The sequence below is a fragment of the Mustelus asterias genome, chromosome 24 (assembly GCF_964213995.1).
Source record: "Mustelus asterias chromosome 24, sMusAst1.hap1.1, whole genome shotgun sequence".
Classification (NCBI taxonomy): Eukaryota; Metazoa; Chordata; class Chondrichthyes; order Carcharhiniformes; family Triakidae; genus Mustelus; species Mustelus asterias.
In genome coordinates this window covers 33,482,161-33,504,570 of record NC_135824.1, presented here as the reverse complement: position 1 = coordinate 33,504,570, position 22,410 = coordinate 33,482,161, and the positions used below count along the sequence as shown (strand labels likewise).

Here is a 22,410-nt window from a genome sequence, read left to right as displayed (position 1 = left end):
CAAGCAGGGAATCGAACCCGGGTCCCTGGCCCTGTGAGGCAGCAGTGGTAACCACTGTGCTTAGGATAAAACACTTATTGAGGAATGAATGAAAGTCATTGTTTAATGCTCACTAAAGTATTCCATCCCTGGAGCATCAGAGAGTCATAGAATCCATACAGCGCAGAAGGTTTGGTTCGAGCTGTCACTTCCTCCGAGAGGAAAAGAAAGGCTTGCATTTCTGCAACATTTTAAAAAACCACCGGTTGTCTCAAAGTCAGTGACCTCACTGTTGTAATGTAGGAAATGTGGCACTTAATTCACACGCATCAAACTCCCAAACGTGGCGATATGATAATAACCAGATAATCTGTATTTGTAATGTTGATAGGGGGATAGATAGTGGCCAGGACACGGAGAAAACTCGTCTGTTCTTCTTCAAAATTATGCCATGAACTTTGTGCATCTACCCGAGAAGGTCCAAGTTTAATATCATAGAATCCCTACAGTACAGAAGGAGGCCATTCGGCCCACTGAGCCTGCACCAACATCAATCCCACCCAGGCCCTATTCCCATAATCCCACGTATTCATCCTGCTAGTCTCCCTGACACTAAGGGACAATTTAGCATGGCCAATCAACAGAAATTGAGCATTGAAACAGGTGGCACTGTTCCATCAGAAATCCCTCAGTGATGTCTAATTTGACAGATGTTTCTTCAAAATTGCTGAGGACACCAATATCTGCTGCTTTCAACGAGTGGGAGTAAAAGGACACAACAGTGTGGCATCGAAGGTGACAGGAAAACCTTTCATGGCAGGGGAGACTGCTCCCCAGTAATTAAAAAAGCAACTCCATTTTCAGAGAGTCACAGAATCCCTACAGTACAGGAGGAGGCCATTCGGCCCATCGACCCTGTACCGACCACAATCCCACCCAGGCCTTATTCCCGTCACCCCACACATTTTACCCTGCGAATCCCCCTGACTCTAAGGGTCAATTTAGCACGGCCAATCCAACTAACCCGCACATCATCGAACTGTGGGAGGAAACCGGAGGAGCCGGCGTAAACGCACGCCGACATGGGGAGAAAGTGCAAACTCTGCACAGTGACCCGAGGCCGGAATTGAATCTGGGTCCCTGGCGCTGTGAGGCGGCAGTGCTAACCCACTGTGCCACCCTAGGAGGGGGGATTGTCAAGGGGATTAGTAGGAAAAATGAGAGTTACGGGAATAGGGTGGGATTGTGGTCGGTACAGGCTCAATGGGCAGAATGGCCTCCTCCTGTACTGTAGGGATTCTATGCTTTTCACATGATGAAATTGAGAACCTGTATTGCTGATTTGCTCGGTTGCCAAGTTGGCAAGTGGACAGTAAACTGTTGTGATCGAGATCACATAACAGCTTCTTCCTCTATTCTTTTCGAACGCTCTGACATAATTGGCAGCAGAGATTCTGGCATGTCGTTACCAGAGTCCGACTTTGACCCCTTCTTGTGGTCGCACATGACGTTTGTAGCTTTCTACTGATCTGGGAAATTATTTGACAGCGTTCACTGAAATAGATAAGCAAGAGAGCAGCTGGCTACACAAAGAGTGTTCGGAGACACCAACAACCTGCGCCTCTGGGATTAGTAGTTCTGTTCCGGGATCCAACTTTTCAACAAGTTGAACTTTCTTGTGTGAGTGATTCTTCACTTGACTGATCGAGTTGCTGAGGTCTAATGGAACATTTGGTACCAGATCTTCAGTTTTGGGTGATGGATCCGATTTGGCAATATTTGAACAAATGAGGTATGGGACCCTATCTTCGCAGAGTTCCATCTTTACGTTGGAAACATATTTGTGCATTCTTCCACCAGTCCTTGGAGTTTTAGCTAATAATCCTGAAGTTTGGAGTTCAACTTGGACTTGTACCTTTGATGAGCTGTCAACTGAGCCTCTTCATATTGGGAATGGTTTGGCAATATGATTTTCAGTTGTTTGGCTCGCCTGATGTTTTCCATTTATCAACACATCCTTGTTTTCTTGGCTAACCCACAACTTTTATAAAGTAAGAACTTGAGCCAAACTTTGGCTGAATAAAATTCAACAATAAATACAATCTTTCTATTCTGCTTTAGAGAAAATCTCAGTCAATCAAATATTCGATAGGATATCAATGGCAGTCTGGTATCTCTTTTTCTCTTGCCTCTGTGGCATTTTGGGGCATTTTCCCATGTTAAAATTGCTATATAAATTCAAGCCCTTTTTGTGCTTCCACATGTCTGGTTTGCATGATAAAATCCAAGGGATCTATCGGATAATTTAACTTTTCTGCCAGTGGCCAAATGGTTGCAAAAAACGCTCATGGGAAGATTTTGTCGTTCGATTTTGTTTCCTTCAAATAAACTTTAATACAAAACGTGCTGAGCATAGGAAGAAAAAAAATCTTCCATTTATGGAATATCTTCAAGGGATATTCCAAAGTGCTTCACAATCAATGGGAGATTTGGAAATGTAATCAGTGTTGCACCAGAGGCAGTCAATTTAGACACAGCGAGCTCTCACAAACACACTCTGTGGTCCAAGTCATTCCTTGGCCGGGATTTTCCAGCAGCGAGGATGGTTAGCCATTGGCCGCCAGTGAGATCTTCCAGTCCCGCCGAGGTGTATGGCATTTTGCGTGGCTCAACCGCCTTGCCATCTGGGAACCCATCGAATAGGGAGGGGGGTCGGGTGGGGAGGCCTTTGGCAGGACTGGAAAATCCCGCCGGCAGGAAGGGATGGAAAATCCAGCCACTTGTCTCGACTTCCCTTACTCTCGGTATGCCTCTGACGCAGTTTCTATCCTTTCAACCTCTTTCTTTTTTTTCTGTTTTTATTTATTTTTTCCCAGCACATCTCAGATTCCACCCACCAAAAATAGGTCTTCAATGGTCTCCAGTAATTTTACATTTGGATTGCAGCCATCTACAGGGATCTGTTTGTCAGAGATCCAGCGGATCAATCATTGGTCTCACACAATATAGAAATCCTGAAAATGTTCACAGTTATACTTAAACCATGTTTAAGAATAAATGGATTGCTCCAATCACTGTGCAGTTTTACCCACCCCACCCATCAATAAGCAGAAAATAGGCTGGTGTAGTTCTGATGGCCGCAATTCATGTGACTGGTCTCACTCAGATTACTGACATCGGACTGCTACCACATTTCACACCATGGCATCTTCATTCCGCTTCAGAGACAAATTAAATGTTGCAATTTAAAAAAAAAAATCCAGGGCATTTTCGATGTTAAATAAAGCAGATGGCCTGAAATGGGGCCGCAGTGCAGTAAAACCAGCAGGTCGTCAAGACGATGACATGACTTTTTCTGAGCTTCACTTCCAATTTAATTTCTCTTACATCCTAAAAAGCACCTGTACCGTGGTTTTCACATTAAGAGTCACAGCAAACTTCAGGCTTGCTCCAGAAGGTTCGAACTTGGGTTGGAACCAATAGCTCATTACAGCTGGAGTTCAGATTATTACACAAGGCAAGCATGAGAGAACACATTGTTCAAGGAATCTCAAGGGGTATCCAAAGGCATGCTGACAATTTAACATATTAAATTAGCACTGCAAGTGAAGTTCAGAAAAAATACACACGGGTAAAATTAAAATCAAGTGTTTTGGCAAACGAATATGTGACAACAGAAAACCATTCTTGTACAGATTATCCAACCCAAATCCACACGGAATAGACTTTTGCCATTTCTTTTTCTTGAAGTCATTCTTGAGGGAGATAGTGGCAAAGTGATAATGTCACTGGATAGTAATCCAGAGGCCCAGGCTAATGATCTGGTGACATGGGTTCAAATCTCACCACGGCAGCTGGTGGAATTTGAATTCAATTAATATATCTGGAATACAAAGCTAGTCTCAGTAATGGTGATCATGGGATAGTCAGAGGCATTTTTCCCCAGGGTGGAAGTGTCAATTACAAGGGGGCTGCAGGTTCAAGGTGAGAGGGGGAGGTTTAAGGGAGTTATGCGGGGGAAGTTTTTCACGCAGAGAGTGGTGGGTGCCTGGAACGCGCTGCCAGAGGAGATGGTGGAAGCAAGCACATTGGCAACATTTAAGAGGCATCTGGATGGGTACATGAATATGGAGGGAATAGAGGGATACAGGCTGAGTAAGGACAGAAGGATTTTTTAAAGTTTAGTTGGGACATCATGATCGGCACAGGCTTGGAGGGCCAAAGGGCCTAATCCTGTGCTGTACTTTTCTTTGTTCTTGTTCTTTGTTCAATCATGGTCTGGTAGGAAGGGAATCCACTATCCTTACCCGGTCTGGCCTACATGTGACTCCAGACCCACAGCAATGTGGTCAACTCTTAGCTGTCCTCTGAAATGGCCTAGGAAGCCATTCAGTTCTTGAGGGCAATTAGGGATGGGCAACAAGTGTTGCTCATGCCAGCAATGCCCACATCCCATGAAAGAATAAGGGAAAAAAAGTGATATAAACGTACAATAGGTAGAATTAATGATTTCCACACATATTGGGGTAATTGATGTTGTGGTGGTATTATTACTGGACTAGTAATCCAGAGACCCATTAGGCAGTAAGATGTAGGAACAGAACTAGGCCATTCGGCCCATCAAGTCTGCTTTGCCATTCAATGAGATCATGGCTGATCTGATATAATCCCCAACTCCACTTTCCTGCCTTATCTCCATAACCCTTGATTCCCTTACTGATTAAAACTCTGTTTATCTCAGCTTTGAACATACTTAATGACCCAGCCTCTGCAGTAAAGAGTTCCACAGATTCACTACCGTCTGAGTAAAGAAATTCCTCCTCATCTCTGTCTTAGATGGTGACCCTTTAATCTGAGATTATGCCCTCTGTTCCTAGACTCTTGTAAGGTAATGCTCTGGGGATCAGGGTTTAAATCCCACCACAGATGGTGAATTCAATAAAAAGAAATCTGGAATAAAAGTCTAATGGTGTAAAAAAAAAACCCTGTCTGGTTCACCAATGTCCTTTAGGGAGGGAAATCTGCCATCCTCACCTGGTCTGGCCTACACGTGACTCCAGGCCCACAAAAATAATGGCCTAGAAAACTACTCAGTTCAATTGGGGATGAGTAACAAATGCTTGCATTGCCAGCAATGCCCACATCCCATGAATGGAAAAAAATAAAACAATGCAATGGTTATTAAGTGAAAAGATCTGCTTCAACATTAGAGCCGGTAGCTTTTCACCAACTGTGGGAGCCCAATTTTGAAAGCATATTGCACCAAGACAAACCTTAAACTTGATAACACCTTAGTACAGGACAAAAGCAGATCAAGATAAATGCAAAATACTGCAGATGCTGAAATCTGAAACAAAAACAGGAAATGCTGGAAAAACACAGCAGGTCTGACAACCTCTGTGGAGAGAGAATAGATGTGGAGATGCCGTATACAATAGATGTGGAGAATAGACACAGTAAGAGTTTTAACAACACTAGGTTAAAGTCCAACAGGTTTATTTGGTAGCAAATGCCATTAGCTTTCGGAGCAGCGCTCCAAAAGCTAATGGCATTTGCTACCAAATAAACCTGTTGGACTTTAACCTGGTGTTGTTAAAACTCTTACTGTGTTTACCCCAGTCCAACGCCGGCATCTCCACATCAGAGAGAATAGAGCCAACATTTCGAGTTAGGATGACCCTACATCAGAGTCTTGACTCTTTAAATGTTGTTTGCAACAAACTTCTGAATTTCCACCGTTGGAGAATTCCGACCAAAAGTGCAAAGTTTGAAAATTAGTTCAGGTCAGCAGAAGTACCCCCCCATGACTTTTGATGGCAGATTCCATCACTATCAACAATGTAAAGGTTACCATTCACCTGACACCAAACTGGGACCAATCACATAAATGCTGTGGCTACAAGAGCAGGCCAGATATAGCAAGCAACTCACCTCCTGTCTCCCCAAAGCCTGTCCACCATCTACAAGGCACAAGTCAGGAGTGTGATGGAATTCTCGCCACCTGCCTGGTTGAGTGCAGCTCCAACAACACTGAAAAAGCTCGACACCATCCAGGACAAAGCATCCTGCTTGATGGACACCCCATCCACCACCTTTAACATTGACTTTCTCCATCACTGGCACTCAGTGGCAGCAAGATGCAAAGCAGCAACTCACCAAGGCTCCTTTAACAGCACCTTCCAAACCCATGACCTCTACAACATAAAAGGACAGGCCAGCACACACACGGAAAACCGTCACCTGCAAGTTCACCTCCAAACCACGCACCATGAGGAACTATATCACTGTTCCTTCACTGTCGCTGGGTGAAAATCCTGGAACTCCTTCCTAACCACACTGTGCGTGTACCTATATCACACGTACTGCCACAATTGAGGAAGGCAGCTCACCACTACCTTCTCAAGGGCAATTAGGGATGGCCAATGAATTACTGGCGCAGCCAACAACATCCACATACCATGAGAAAATATACAAAAAAGTGGCTCTTCATCAGAGTGAGAAATTTGGTACAAGTGTTCAGTTATGGGGCGGGGGGGGGGGGGGGGGGGTAAGGTGGGGGGCTTGGTGGCGGGGGAATTCCATTTCCAATGATTGCAATGGTGATGAAGATCAGGAGGTTCCAATCTGCTGGAACAAAATGGGTAGGTTATCTTATGAACAGAATGTCCACTTCCACACCTTCACGCACCTGCTCCCCCCCCACCCCCCCGCCCCCCCTCCCCTCCATAATGGAACACTTGTACCAAATTCTTCACTCTGACGGAAAGCCACTTTTTTGTCTATTTTTTCATAGTATGTGGGTGTCGATGGCTGGGCCACAATTCACTGCCCGTCCCTAATTGTTGCTCTTGTGGCTGGAATTCTCCGAACGTTCACGCTGGAGGGATTCTCTAGTCTCGCTGGTGGCGTACCCCCTGCTGCCGGTTTCCCGACGGCCTAGGGCGGCTTCAATTCTCATTGACGGTGGCGGGACCAGAGGACCCTGCCGCCAATGAACGGTATGTCGACTCCCGCCGTCAAGAAAATGCTGGGGGAGGCCGGAGAATCTTGCCCAGTGTGTGCAGCAGCTCTCCTCTATAGTTAACGCATCAACAAGTTTAGATATTTTGTCCTACCCCCCATACTTGCACTGAGAATGAACTTAGCCTGTATCCATAACTGTTTAGCCTGTATCTGTAACTGTTCAGCCTGTATCCGTAACTGTTCAGCCTGTATCCATAACTGTTCAGCCTGTATCCATAACTGTTCAGCCTGTATCTGTAACTGTTTAGCCTGTATCTGTAACTGTTTAATGCAGGAATACTGGTGTTAAAAATAAAATTAAAATAGCTCTCTTTCTGCCTTACCTGGCTGGACAATCCTGAGTATTACATGGCTCAGTAACCAAGGGAGGTTTGGGAAGCTCATAGCATGCTGACTCATTCACCTCAATGCCATTAGTATTCAGACAGAGCAGTTTGCGTTGCTGGACTCCTGCATTACCACAGGTTGTTGTACAGGCTCCCGAGTCACCAGGCACCCACATGAAATCTGATTTGGGAGAAAATAAATCATTGTCAGTAACTTGTGAGAGAAGTTAGTTGTTTGTCACAAAAATACAGTTGTAGTTTCTTCAATAATTTTTCTCAGAATTACTTCATAGCTTCAAAATTGAAAAAAGGCAAGGAATAGATACTAAAAGCAAAATATTGTGGATGCTAAAAACCTGAAATCAAAAACTGAAAGTGCTGGAAATACTCAGAGTTCTGGCAGCATCTGTGGAGAGAGAAACAAAGTTCACATTTTGAGAAGAAGGGTCAATGGACTTAAAACGCTAACTCCGGGCGAAATCTTACTAAAAAATGACGGAGTGTTGGTTCCGGCAAAAAAACCCAGATCTTACCACACTCTGCCACAATGAAATAGGTGGATGTGTTTCACGCTGTCAAGTCAGCGGGAGAGGGGAGGGCGGTGACCCACATTGGCAAAGCCTGGCAAAGCACTGGGATCGGGGCGGAATGCTTATAGGGCCAATATCAGAGCAAACTTCCCCCACTAGCCCATCACGCAGGTCTCAGGGGCTCCCCCTCCACCCCACCCAACCCCAGTGATCGGAACTGCTCCCCCCACCCTCGGATCAGAGCTACGCCACTCCCCACCCCGATCAGAGTTATATACAAAGAGTTCTGCCTGAGATAACATTTGATTTTCTTTTGTAAAACATGTAATAACAATCATAAGCAAAACCTATCCTTGATGATTTTGAATAGATTGTGTCACATGCTATCAATACTGACTATCCGTAGCTATCTGATTTAAGAATCTCTACAGTGCAGGAGGCGGCCATTTGGCCCATTGGGTCTGCACCAAACCAGCTTTTTAAAAATCTTACCCAGTCCCTATCCCTGTAACTCCACGTATTTGCCCCACTAATTCCCCTAAGCTACATCTTTAGACAGTAAGGGGCAATTTAGCACGGCCAATCCACCTAACCTGCACAACTTTGGACTGTGGGAGGAAACCCACGCAGACACGGGGAGAATGTGCAAACTCCACACAGACAGTGACCCGAGGCCGGAATTGAACCCGGGTCCTTGGCGATGTGAGGCAGCAGCGCTAACCACTGTGTGCCGCCCATATTGATGTAGGTTTTATGCATCACTGATGCAGCAGCAGCACTAAGAACAGCCCTTTTCAATTTTAAACAAATCAACAAATAAGAAAAATAAGAACAAACTGGACAGAGTTGCTGGGACTTTATGAAGCAGAACGCCAGCGCTCGAGACAACCAGTGGTTCATACGTTGTCACTTGTTCACCCGATATTGAAGAATATAAAATTTGTTAGCTTTCCCTGGATGTCTCTACCTCGGCAATTAGGTGCGATGTTGACTTATTTCTGTTCAGAATCCCTGTTGCACCAAATTTTCACAGAGGCATGGTAAGATTTACCCCACTTACAGCTGTGGAAACTATGTGTGCGGCGGCTGTAATAACGGCATGCCACTGAAGTATTTCACAGGCCTTGGAAGTGCAGAAGCAGAGAAAGAGTTGCAGAGCTCCACTGACAGAAATAATGACTTTAACAGGAGTTAGCATCACCCTCTCCAGAGCTGCTTTTCTCCCAATCTGCCCCTTCCTTCCTTTGCTCTGCTCTACTAACACTCTTGTTTCTCATCCAATTTCGCTTGCTGATCACCTTTTTGCCTAGTTTTCTTCCCCACTCGGTTAAATAGGGGGCGGCACAGTGGTTAGCACTGCTGCCTCACAGTGCCAGGGACCTGGGTTCGAGTCCCGGCTTGGGTCACTGTCTGTGCGGAGTCTGCACGTTCTCCCCGTGTCTTCGTGGGTTTCCTCCGGGTGCTCCGGTTTCCTCCCACAGTCCAAAGATGTGCGGGTTAGGATGATTGGCCATGCTAAATTGCCCCTTAGTGTCCTGGGATGTGTAGGTTAGAGGGGTTAGTGGGGTAAATGTGTGGGGTTGTGGGGATAGGGCCTGGGGTGGGATTGTGGTCAGTGTAGACTCGATGGACCGAATGTAAGATTTCTATCATTCTAAAAATGTTGCACATGGCGCTCGCTTGGCACTGGCTGGAGCGATGTGACTACCTTCTGCTTTGCACTTCATCCCCAGATGACCATCTTCAGCCAAACTTTACACTCGACTCTTCTCTCCCAGAAGTAAAATGGATTTTCAAGTAATTTGATTGGCTTCCTAATTTATCTATTTTTTAAAAAATGTTTTTCTTCTTTCATGGGTTATGGGCATCGCTGGCAATGCTAGCCTTTGGGTGACCTGATAGAAGTTTACAAAATTATGAGAGGTATGGATAGAATCTGGCTGGAGTCATTTTTTCCCAAGGGTAGAAATTACTTAGGTTTAAGGTAAAAGGGGAGAAGTTTAAAGGAGGTGTGAGAGGCAATTTTTGTTTTTACACAGAGGGTGTTAAGTGCCTGGAATGCACTGCAGAGGAGGCGGTCGAAGCAGATACAATAGCAACGTTTAAGAGGCATCTTGACAGATACACAAATAGGCAGGGAATAGAGGGATAAGGACCGCGCAGAGGCAAATGGTCTTTAGTTTAGAATAGCATCATGTGTCGGCACAGTCTTGGGTCACAGAATGTGCGGAGTCTGCACGTTCTCCCTGTGCCTGTGGGTTTCCTCCGGGTGCTCCGGTTTCCTCCCACAGTCCGAAAGACGTGCAGGTTAAGTGGATTGATCATGGTAAATTGCCCCTTGGTGTCCCAAGATGTGTAGTTTAGGTGGATCAACCATGGTAAAGTGCATGGAGTTATGGGGGAGGGCCTGGATAAGATACTCTGTCAGAGGGTTGGTGCAGACTCGATGGGCCAAATGGCCTCCTTCTGCACTGTGGGGATTCGATGACTGTTCTATTTAATGTACCTGTAGGATACTTTGCTATTTTTTTTCATATTTGATGCTGATTTCTGAATATGAAATTTGAACAAAGGAAGGAAGCATAATGCAAATTCTGCAGAGAGCATTGACACAACGGGGAAGGAATGGAGTGACATTATGCTGCTGTTGTTGCATTACCAATAAGTACAGTTGTGGCAGTGTGACAGGTAAGAATTTATTCACCTTATTAAAACACAATTTAATGCAGATTGTGATTTTATCTCTATTTATTTTTAACCTATAGTTCAAATACAGAACAGGAGATCAGCTGGGTGCTGCTACTGGGGTGGAGGATAAGAGAAGGGTTCGTGAGCTCTCACACTGCAATGCCGCCTGCTGAATTTCAGAGTGGGCATTTTAGAACTCCCACAACCTCTTCTCACCTGCTTTTTCCATTGTATTTGGTAGGTATTGAAATGAATTGATTTATCATTGTCATGTATTGGGATACAGTGAAAACATAGAACAGTACAGCACAGAACAGGCCCTTCGGCCCACGATGTTGTGCCGAGCTTTATCTGAAACCAAGATCAAACTATCCCACTCCCTATCATCCTGGTGTGCTCCATGTGCCTATCCAATAACCACTTAAATGTTCCTAAAGTGTCTGACTCCACTATCACTGCAGGCAGTCCATTCCACACCCCAACCACTCTCTGCGTAAAGAACCTACCTCTGATATCCTTCCTATATCTCCCACCACGAACCCTATAGTTATGCCCCCTTGTAATAGCTCCATCCACCCGAGGAAATAGTCTTTGAACGTTCACTCTATCTATCCCCTTCATCATTTTATAAACCTCTATTAAGTCTCCCCTCAGCCTCCTCCGCTCCAGAGAGAACAGCCCCAGCTCCCTCAACCTTTCCTCATAAGACCTACCCTCCAAACCAGGCAGCATCCTGGTAAATCTCCTCTGCACTCTTTCCAGTGCTTCCACATCCTTCTTATAGTGAGGTGAACAGAACTGCACACAATATTCCAAATGTGGTCTCACCAAGGTCCTGTACAGTTGCAGCATAACCCCACGGCTCTTAAACTCCAACCCCCTGTTAATAAAAGCTAACACACTATAGGCCTTCTTCACAGTTCTATCCACTTGAGTGGCAACCTTTCGAGATCTGTGGATATGGACCCCAAGATCTCTCTGTTCCTCCACAGTCTTCAGAACCCTACCTTTGACCCTGTAATCCACATTTAAATTTGTCCTACCAAAATGAATCACCTCACATTTATCAGGGTTAAACTCCATTTGCCATTTTTTTCAGCCCAGCTTTGCATCCTATCTATGTCTCTTTGCAGCCTACAACAACCCTCCACCTCATCCACTACTCCACCAATCTTGGTGTCATCAGCAAATTTACTGATCCACCCTTCAGCCCCTCCTCTAAGTCATTAATAAAAATCACAAAGAGCAGAGGACCAAGCACTGATCCCTGTGGCACTCCGCTAGCAACCTGCCTCCAATCCGAAAATTTTCCATCCACCACCACCTTCTGTCTTCGATCAGACAGCCAGTTACCTATCCAATCGGCCAAATTTCCCTCTATCCCACACCTCCTCACTTTCATCATAAGCCGACCATGGGGGACCTTATCAAACGCCTTACTAAAATCCATGAATATGACATCAACTGCCTTACCTTCATCAACACACTTAGTTACCTCCTCAAAAAATTCAATCAAATTTGTGAGGCATGACTTGCCCTTCACAAATCCGTGGTGACTATCCCGGATTAATCCGCATCTTTCTAAATGGTCGTAAATCCCATCCCTAAGGACCTTTTCCATCAATTTACCAACCACCGAAGTAAGACTAACCGGTCTATAATTACCAGGGTCATTTCTATTCCCTTTCTTAAACAGAGGAACAACATTCGCCATTCTCCAGTCCTCTGGCACCATCCCCGTGGACAGTGAGGACCCAAAGATCAAAGCCAAAGGCTCTGCAATCTCATCCCTTGCCTCCCAAAGAATCCTAGGATATATTTCATCAGGCCCAGGGGACTTATCGACCTTCAGTTTATTCAAAACTGCCAGGACATCCTCCCTCCGAACATCTATTTCCTTCTGCCTATTAGCATGTAACACCTTCTCGTCCTCAAAAACATGGCCCCTCTCCTTGGTGAACACTGAAGAAAAGTATTCATTCATCACCTCGCCTATCTCTACTGACTCCATACACAAGTTCCCACTACTGTCCTTGACCGGCCCTAACCTCACCCTGGTCATTCTTTTATTCCTCACATAAGAGTAAAAAGCCTTGGGGTTTTCCTTGATCCGACCCACCAAGGACTTCTCATGTCCCCTCCTAGCTCTCCTAAGCCCCTTTTTCAGCTCATTCCTTGCTAACTTGTAACCCTCAATCGAGCCATCTGAACCTTGTTTCCTCATCCCTACATAAGCTTCCCTCTTCCTTTTCACAAGGCATTCCACCTCTTTCGTGAACCATGGTTCCCTCACTCGGCCATTTCCTCCCTGCCTGACAGGGACATACCTATCAAGGACACCCAGTATTGAAAAGCATTGTTTCTTGTGAGCTGTTACAGACAAAACATACCACTCATAGAGTACATAGGGGAGAAGGAAAGGAGAGAGTGCAGAATATAGTGTTGCAATTACTAGTAGCGTGAGGAGAAAGATCAACTTAATATGTGAAAGGACCATTCTGAGACCCATGGGAGGAAACTTACTCTGGAGCCGGAAAACTATTGAAAACTAAGTTCAAATGGTGTTGACAACTTCAGATGTTATAATGTAATAGTATATGCAAAGTTAAATTTTTTTTAATGATGGGGCATTGTTGAGAATGGATAAGCCACTATTAAATTGAATAGGAATGAGTGAGTGTTCAGATGCAGTAAGAACATTTTATCCAGCATAAAGTGCTCTTCTTTATTTTAATGCATCAATTTTCCCCTTCGAGTTTATATTTTCTTGATTGCAAGTCTGGCCATCTGTTGAGCCTTTGAAGCAGTGGAATAATGACTGACTTATTTGATTGAAACCCAGCCATCTGTGGAGCCTTTGAAGATTTTATTGTTTATCCAACTCTGGAGGAATTGTTGACAGAGCTGTGCAATGGAAATTTTGATTGACAGTTTTATGTGCAGGATTGTGTTTTGGAAGAGGGTTTTTAATTGCTGCTTATTTTGACAGTTTCATGAGCATATCAAAGATTTCCCACTCTTATTCTAGGGTTCATGAGCACTACCTGTAGTGCATTGTCAGTGAGTGGGCATTGGTGTTATGGAGGGGGCATGCTGAATTGGTGGGAGGTCAGGAAAGATAAGGGGTGAGGAATGGGGTGGCGATCACTTATCTACAGAAATAGGATAACGTCCCAGTGAATGAGGCCTGTCTTCTACCCTGCCTGTGTTGGCATCAGCCCGGCTTCGTTCCCACCTTGGGCCTGCCTCTGGAGACTCCAGCTTATCCTGACTACCGTGCCACAAAAAAAAAGCATCGGTACGTCCTGCCGAGAGGGAAGCCGGTGTCGGGAAATGGTCCATCTTAAGGATGAAAATCTGGACCAATTGTATGCAAAGTTACATTTTTTTTAATGATGGGGCATTGTTGAGAATGGATAAGCCACTATTAAATTGAATAGGAATGAGTGAGTGTTCAGATGCAGTAAGAACATTTTATCCAGCTTTTTATAACCAGAAGTTATACTAAGTGGGAAACGTATAAAAAGACATACAGAGAAAGATTGCCTCTTGTAAAGTACAGAAGTAGCAGAAATTGTGAGTAGTTGACATAAATTAATATTGTAGCAAACTTATATTATTTTGTATAAAGGATGCATTAAACAACACTATGCATTTTGATTACATCAGGTTCTAATGTCTTCATTATTCAAGCCTCCCTGTCACAATTTATAGACGTTCCACTCTGCTACACACCCCCAACAAATGCTACTCTCGACGGTGACTGGTAAAAAGCAATAAGAAAATAAATTCTTAGCTTACCTAAGAAGCTCACATCAACTGAAGCAGAAACAAACTGAGTATTATTAGAAGCCAGACATTTGTACTGCCCCGCCAACCTCTCCAAGGCCATGTTCACTTCAAGGACTCGTCCCCTGGCCAACACTTTGTACTCAAGTCCTGGGACCGTATGAATGGGTTGATTTCTGAAATACCAGCTGATGGCCATTTTGTGTTTAGCAGACACTGGACAACCTAGGAAACAAGTTTGATGGACCAGTTTTAGAGCAAAGACATAAGTAATACATACAATAATGTAATGCAATGGGACTTCTCAAAAGGCAGACCACTGCATTGTAATGATTCTTTTAATTATGAAATGTAAATCTACAATACAATTTATATATTATAGCAATACTTGGATTGTGCAAGTTAAGGCACTGTGATTGGGAAGTAAAAGTGATAAAGGCAGATGTACTATTTAATATTAATAAGGAAAAGTTCAGTTGTATGACGAGTTAACATCTCATATCAACTTGATCCAAAAAAAGGTTTCCCTGAAGTGCAATGAAAAATACAGTTCCTCCCCCGTAAATTGTATCACCACTGTTTGGCCCTTACATTGGCAGCTGTGCTTTTAGCTGCCTTGCTCTTAAGGTTGGAATTGAGCCTTTAAGCCCTTTGCCTTTCCACCACTCTCCTCTCTTTCAAAACCCTCCTCGAAACTGACCTTCTTGGTCGAGCTTTTTGATCACTTTCTGAATATCTCCTTCATTGGCTCAGCTCCATTTTTTTTAAGATTTCATCTTGGATTCTTTTCTAAGTTAAAAATCCACATTCGTAGCTCATCCTTCAATTTCTCTTGAGAAGGCATTTGAGAGTTGACTCCTTGAGCCGCTGCAGTGTTTGCTGTAAATACTCCCACAGTGCTCTGAGGCAGGGAGTTCCTGGATTTTGACTCAGCTCCAAGTCAGGAAGGTGAGTGGCTCGGAGGGGAACTTGCAGGTGGTGGTTTTTGAATCCTAGAATCCCTACAGTGCAGGAGGAGGCCATTCGGCCCATTGAGTCCGTGCCGACTACAATCCCACCCAGGCCCTATCCCCATAACCCTATGTATTTATCTTGCTAATCCCCCTGGCATTTAGGGGCAATTAGCATGGCCAATCAACCTAACCCGCACATCTTTGGAGTGTGGGAGGAAACTGGAGCATCCGGAGGAAATCCACATATACACAGGGAAAAAGTGCAGACTCCACACAGACAGCGACCCGAGCCGGGAATGGAACCCGGGTCCCTGGCGCTGTGAGACAGCAGTGCTAACCACTGTGCCACCGTGCGGCCCCAATGTTTTCTCAAACATCTGCCGCCCTTGTCTTTCTAGATGGTAGGGGTTGGGGTTTGGTGCTGTTGAAGGAGCCTTGGTGGGTTGCTGCAGTGCATCTTGTAGATGTTACCAGTGTGCGTTGGTGGTGGAGGGAGTGAATGTTTAAAGTGGTGGATGGGACACCAAGCAAGCAGGCTGTTTTGCTCTGGATGGTGTCTGGCTTTTTGAGTATTTTCAGAGCTGCACGGATCCAGGCAGGCTGGATACAGGCTGAGACAGGCTTTGAGAAGTCAGGAGGTGAGTTACTTGCTGCAAAATCTGCAGCTCTGACCTGTTCTTGTAGCCACAGTATTTATATGGCTGGTCCAAATATGTTTCTGGTCAATAGTAAGCACCAGGATGTTGAAGGTGCTGAATTCAATGATGGCAATGCCATTGAACATCAAAGGGCAATGGATAGATTCTCCCTTGTTGGAGATGATGTGGAGATGCTGGCGTTAGACTGGGGTGGGGGGCATTAAGGAATCTCACAACACCAGGTTAAAGTCCAACACTCTGTTGGACTTTAACCTGTTGTTGTGAGACTTCTTATTGTTCGAGAAGATCATTGCCTGCTACTTAAGTGACACAGGACATTCACATCACACATCAGCCCAAGCCTGAATATTGTCCAGGTCTTGCTGCTGAGAGCTTAGTATAAGAGGAGTCATGAATGGTACTGAACACAGTGCAATCATGAGCAACATCCCCACTTCTGACCTTAAATTGAAGGAAAATTCACTGATGAAACAGCTGGAGACATTTGGGCTTAGGACACTACCCTAAGGAGCTCCTGCAGTGATATCCTGTGGCTGAGATGATCACTCCAGCAATCACAAACATCTGCTTTTGTGCTACAAGTGATTCCAACCAGTAGAAAGTTTTCCCCGATTCCCATTTGCCTCAAGTTTTGTAAGGGTTCCTTGATGCCATACTTGGTCAAATGCTGCCTTTGTTGTCAAGGGCAGTCACAAATACCTCCACCGTGATTTTCTGGGCCCACAAATTCTGGTGTGGTCACTAACTTTCTTAAGAAGGCCATAAGGGGATTTGCGGCGGCGTGATCGCAGTCTGAGACCTTCCCTGCCGGCGACGTAACCAGGTCCATTCCCAGCGAGGGCGGGAATCTGATTATCAGGAATTCAAATTGATTTAAATATTCTTAAATGGCTTAACGCCATAGGTTCTGGGGTTGTCGGACGTTCCTATCATGCCGGCGGGAATCACTAATGCTTTCCAAAAATGGAAAGCTGTTGTGATGACCACGCCGGGGGGGCTCGGAGGTTAGTATAGTCCCCAGGGTGGTGAGGGACATGGGTGGGCAGTGCCAGGTTGGCACTGCTAGGGGACGGGCCAGGCGGTGGGGCCTCCAGGGAATCCCATTGGGGTAGGGATGCTGATGGGGGAGGGGGGGGGATTGGGGGCATTGAAGCCCCGGTGCCAGCTATGATGCAAAGTTGGGAGGCGGGGGGGGGGGGGTTGGCTTTACTTTCACTTTTGCAAAGGGTGCCCCAAATCTCTGTGCAGCCAGACATATCAGGCTCCACCCCATCAGAATGACAGTGCAAAACACTCCCCTTTTTTTGTGGCAAAGTGTCAGAAGGCCTGTAGTGAAAACCTGGCTGTGTTTCTGGGGAGAAATAATGCCGGCTTTCAGTCAGAACTTTGTCACTTTACTGGAAAATTCCACCTCTCATATCTTTTTTGATTTGATTTGATTTATTATTGTCATATGTATTAGTATACAGTGAAAAGTATTGTTTCTTGCGCGCTATACAGACAAAGAATACCGTTCATAGAGAAGGAAAGGAGAGAGTGCAGAATATGTAATGTTACAGTCATAGCTGGGGTGTAGAGAAAGATCAACTTAATGCGAGGTAATTCCATTCAAAAGTCTGACAGCAGCAGGGAAGAAGCTAGGTTCAGCTCATTATCATTCTGCTCAGCTATGCAGTCATGCTTAACTATTTAAAACCAGCTTATATCAAAGCTGGCCTCAGTGTTAGAAACTATCTGTGTGAAGTTTTCCCAGAAGTTTTCCAGAGATTTATTTCCACGGACCCAAAAAACTTTAAAAGTTTTAAAAACAGATACATATCATTAATAGGCAGAATGGTTGAGCAATTTATTTGAATTAATTGCTCCCACAGTGTATTATGACAAATTTAATATTTTTAAACCATTGAAAGTAGTTTGATTCTAGCCAACTGTTGCTGATACATTTCAGAAAAGGAGAATCACAAACCCACCTATACGTAAGACATCTCCTCGTTTTACAGTCAGCGGGATGTTAGCCTGCGATGCCATTAAGATACGTTTTCTTTCTTTGCCTTGAAGGGTTGTGACAGACTGAAGAGTGGGTCCTGGCTCTAAAATAAAATTTTAAGAAATAAGCTGTTGAGAAATTTTTTTTTTCACCAAATTTCATCTCGAGCTCTCTCACTCTCTCTCTCTCTTAGAGTCATAGAGGTTTACAGCCTGGGAACAGGCCCTTTGGCCCAACTTGTCCATGCCACCCCTTTTTTTTTTAAACCCCTGAGCTAATCCCAATTGCCCACATTTGGCCCATATCCCTCTATACCCATCTTACCCATGTAACTGTCTAAATGCTTTTTAAAAGACAAAATTGTACCCACCTCTACTCCTACCTCTGGCAGCTTGTTCCAGACACTCATCACCATCTGTGTGAAAAAATTGCCTCTCTGGACACTTTTGTATCTCTCCCCTCTCACTTTAAACCTATGCCCTCTAGTTTTAGACTCCCCTACCTTTGGGAAAAGATATTGACTATCTAGCTGATCTGTGCTAGCTGATCTGTGCCCTTCATTATTTTATAGACCTCTATAAGATCATCCCTTAGCCTCCTATGCTCCAGACAAAAAAGTCCCAGTCTATCCAGCCTCTCCTTATAACTCAATCCATCAAGTCCCGGTAACATCCTAGTAATTCTTTTCTGCACTCTTTCTAGTTTAATAATATACTTTCTATAATAGGGTGACCAGAACTGCACACAGTATTCCAAGTGTGGCCTTACCAATGTCTTGTACAACTTCAACAAGACATTCCAACACCTGTATTCAATGTTCTGACCGATGAAACCAAGCATGCCGAATGCCTTCTTCACCACTTTGTCCACCTGTGACTCCACTTTCAAGGAGCTATGAACATGTACCCCTAGATCTCTTTGTTCTGTAACTCTCCCCAGCGCCCTACCATTAACTGAGTAAGTCCTGCCCTGGTTCAATCTACCAAAATGCTTCACCTTGCATTTGTCTAAATTAAACTCCATCTGCCATTCGTCAGCCCACTGGCTCAGTTGATCAAGATCCCGTTGCATTTGGAGATAACTTTCTTCACTGTCCACTATGCCACCAATCTTGGTGTCATCTGCAAACTTACTGACCATGCCTCCTATATTCTCATCCAAATCATTAATATCTTGTTGCAAATGTTGCCCTCTTCAACAGAATGGCCAAGGCAGCACCCTCCATGTTACATTCTCTGTGACAGTTCTCTGGCTGGCTAACAGGAGGTGTACTTCAATAGGGAATAAAATCAAACTCTTCCAGACACTTTTCTCTCTAATGTCGATGGAACCATCTACTTCTGACCAATGTGATAGCACTTAACGTTTCAGATCTCCCTTGCTCTGTTGCTAGAAAGCTTCACCCTTGAATGGCATTGCCACTCTCCCACAGTCCTCGCAGACCCAGTGATTTGAGAGGAGCTCAGGTGAAGGCACAAAGTCATCTTGTTTATGGTGCTCCTGTCTCTGAACACGCAACTAGGGCAGCACGGTGACACAGTGGTTAGCATTGCTGCCTCACAGCGCTAGGGACCCAGTGATCAGCTTGGGTCACTGATGGTGTGGAGTTTGCACATTCTCCCTGTGTCTGTGTAGGTTCCCTCCGAGTGCTCCGGTTTTATCCCACCGTCCAAAGATGTGTGGGTTGGGTGGATTGGCCATGCTAAATTGCCCCTTAGTGTCAGGGGGACTAGCCAAGGCAAATGCATGGGGTTATGGGGATAGGGCCTGGGTGGGATTGTGATTGGTGCAGACTCAGTGTGCTGAATGGCCTCCTTCTGCACCGTAGGATTCTATCATTCTAACTGGAAAAGCTCCAGGGGAGCAAAAACAGAAAATGCTGGAAAATCTCAGCAGGTCTGACAGCATCTGTAGAGAGAGAATAGAGCCAATGTTTCGAGTCAGTCTGCAGAGCTCTGACGAAGGGTCATCCAGACTCAAAATGTTTCCAGCATTTTCTGTTTTTGTTTCAGATTTCCGCATCCGCAGTACTTTGCCTCAAGCTCCAGGAGAGGTCTGGAAAAATCTCCTTTCATCACATTCCAATCAGATTTCATCTTGTTCCTTTTGCAGATGCCCTGAAAGCCCCAGAAACCCAGAATTACACAATAGGGATGAACTCAACTTAATGGATCTTATGTAATAATAATCATGACGTTATCAATGTTACCCCATTGAATTCAGTGATTTTTCTGAGGCTCCGATGATTTTCTTTATTTTTAGAAATTAAAGTTGTATCTCCCCTTATTCTTACCAACACAGACTGTCTCTGAGTAAGTGGACAGGTGACTAATTCATTTCCAAACCCCAAATTAAATCCCTGCCAATAGCTCTTTAAAACTTGTTATGGATGCGAGGTTTTATAAGGTGGTTATGTTTTAAACTGTCTGCTTTTAATTCAAGATGAAATAGAACATTGATCTCCTACTCGTTTTGCCCGGTCACAAGCCAATGTAATCTGGTTGACATGGGGACAAGGGGTCCAAGGCATGTCCAATTCAAGTACAAGTGCTAACTTTCACACTGGGATACAAAAAAATGAACAACTGGCTCTGCTCTTGGTAGACGTGGACTCTCGACTTGACTGGCTCATTTAAAAAATATATTATTTGCAAGATATGGGCATCGCTGGCTGGCCAGCATTTATTGTCCATCCCTAGTTGCCCTTCAGAAGGTGGTGGTGAGCTGCCTTCTTGAACTCCTGTTGCCCCTGAGGTGTAGGTACACCCTCAGTAGTGTTGTGGGGGGAGTTCCAGGATTTTGACCTAGTGACAGTGAAGGAACGACGATATATTTCCAAGTCAGGATCGTGAGTTACTTGGAGGGGAACCTCCAGGTGTTCCCAGATATCTGCTGCTCTTGTCCTTCAAGCTGGTAGTGGTTGTGAGCTTGGAAGCTACTACTTAAGGAACATTGGTGTGTTCCTGCAGTGCACCTTGTTGATGGTACACACGGCAGCCAATGTTCATCAGTGGTGGAGGGGTTGAATGTTTATGGAAGGGGTAGCAATCAGGCAGGCTGCTTCGTCCTGGATGGTGTCAATCTTGAGTGTTGTTGGAACTGCACTCATCCAAGCAAGTGGAGAATATTCCATCACACTCCTGACTTGTGTCTTGTAGATAGTGGACAGACTTTGGGGAGTCAGGAGGCGAGTTACTCACCACAGGATTCTCAGCCTTTGACCTGCCCTGGTAACCACAGTATTTATATGGCTAGTCCAGTTCAGTTTCCGGTCAACGGTAACCCACAGACTGTTGATTGGGGAAGATTCAGCAATGGTAATACCATTGAATGACAAGAACCGGGCAGAGTCCCAGAGACAGACCAGAAAACAGCAGCTTTCGTGGAGAGCATGGAAAAGGGCTGTTCTCTGTTAGCCACCAGGCAGAATGTTGGTGAGGGCTCATTCTCTGGTTGAAGAGATAGGACTGATGGAGATTTAAGGGCCCTGCAAGATTTGTTGTGGTGTGGCCGAGAGAAGGAATAACTGTAAACGGCCCTCCTCCTGGAAATCAGTTTCAGGATTCTCAGCGGACAGAGGGAGATGAATTTTGATGGACGCGAGGTATTACAGCTCATTGAAATGGAGAGAAGTGAGTTAGTTAGAAACTAGGAGTAACTTTGCACGGGTTCCTGCAAAGACTACAATTCTGCAGAGAGTGTGTTTATAACATATAATGGTGGCACGGGGCTTTCGATTCTGCTCGAAATTTAAGGGGGATATCTTTTTGTAGTTTAGTGTGTTAATGGCCTAATGAGTAACATTTAGCCAACGTTGATTTTTGTGTGTCGGTCCTGGTAAAGGTTTTAAAACATGCTTGGCATGTGATCCATTAGTCACTGCAAATTCAAATCTCTTTGTAAAGGCGATCGGTCTCTCCAAGGATCATAACAAACTGACCATTGTAAAGCACTTCAGGATAGCATGTGGGTGACTTTCCTCCCACTTTGCTCTGGTGAACAATGAACACAAGCTGGTATTTCCACTTTATTGCCTAATTCATATTTACTATGGTGAATCATCTAATTCTGTACTAAGTTCTAATATAAAGAACCTACCAGCTAATTTAAGAGATGTGGATGCAGTTGCTTGTCCAATAACATTTGTGGCTAAACAGTTGTAGATTCCATGATTTGCAAGTGTCACATTCGTCAGCACCAGAGAACCGTTCTGAAGAACAATAGAATTGCCACCCAACGAACCACCTTTCTTTTGCCATGTAACCTTTGGTTCAGGCACACCTGTTGAAGCAAAGAATATATTACCAACTTTCCAGATACGCTGATCACGTGACGTCATGTTTCCAAGGCAAGTACTGATGAAAAGTCGTCGACCTGAAATATTGGGCAGAATTTAATGCCCCTGCACATCCCCCCTTCCCAGAGATGAGTTTGGAGGTGGGGGGTATTTATTCGGGCACGAGGGTGTGGGTGGGG

At 44.7% G+C, this 22,410-nt stretch overlaps 1 protein-coding gene across 1 annotated transcript in view; it reads right to left on the bottom strand.

Annotated features, from left to right (window-relative positions):
• adamtsl3 (ADAMTS-like 3) overlaps positions 1-22,410 on the bottom strand; it is a 605,457-nt gene that overhangs the window by 13,270 nt on the left and 569,777 nt on the right. Inside the window, exons 24-27 of the mRNA XM_078241545.1 lie at positions 22,033-22,215; positions 17,918-18,037; positions 14,348-14,560; positions 7,326-7,509 (exon numbers count right to left, since the gene is read on the bottom strand). Coding sequence (XP_078097671.1) covers positions 7,326-7,509; positions 14,348-14,560; positions 17,918-18,037; positions 22,033-22,215 — 700 coding nt within the window. The remainder of the gene's footprint in view (positions 1-7,325; positions 7,510-14,347; positions 14,561-17,917; positions 18,038-22,032; positions 22,216-22,410) is intronic.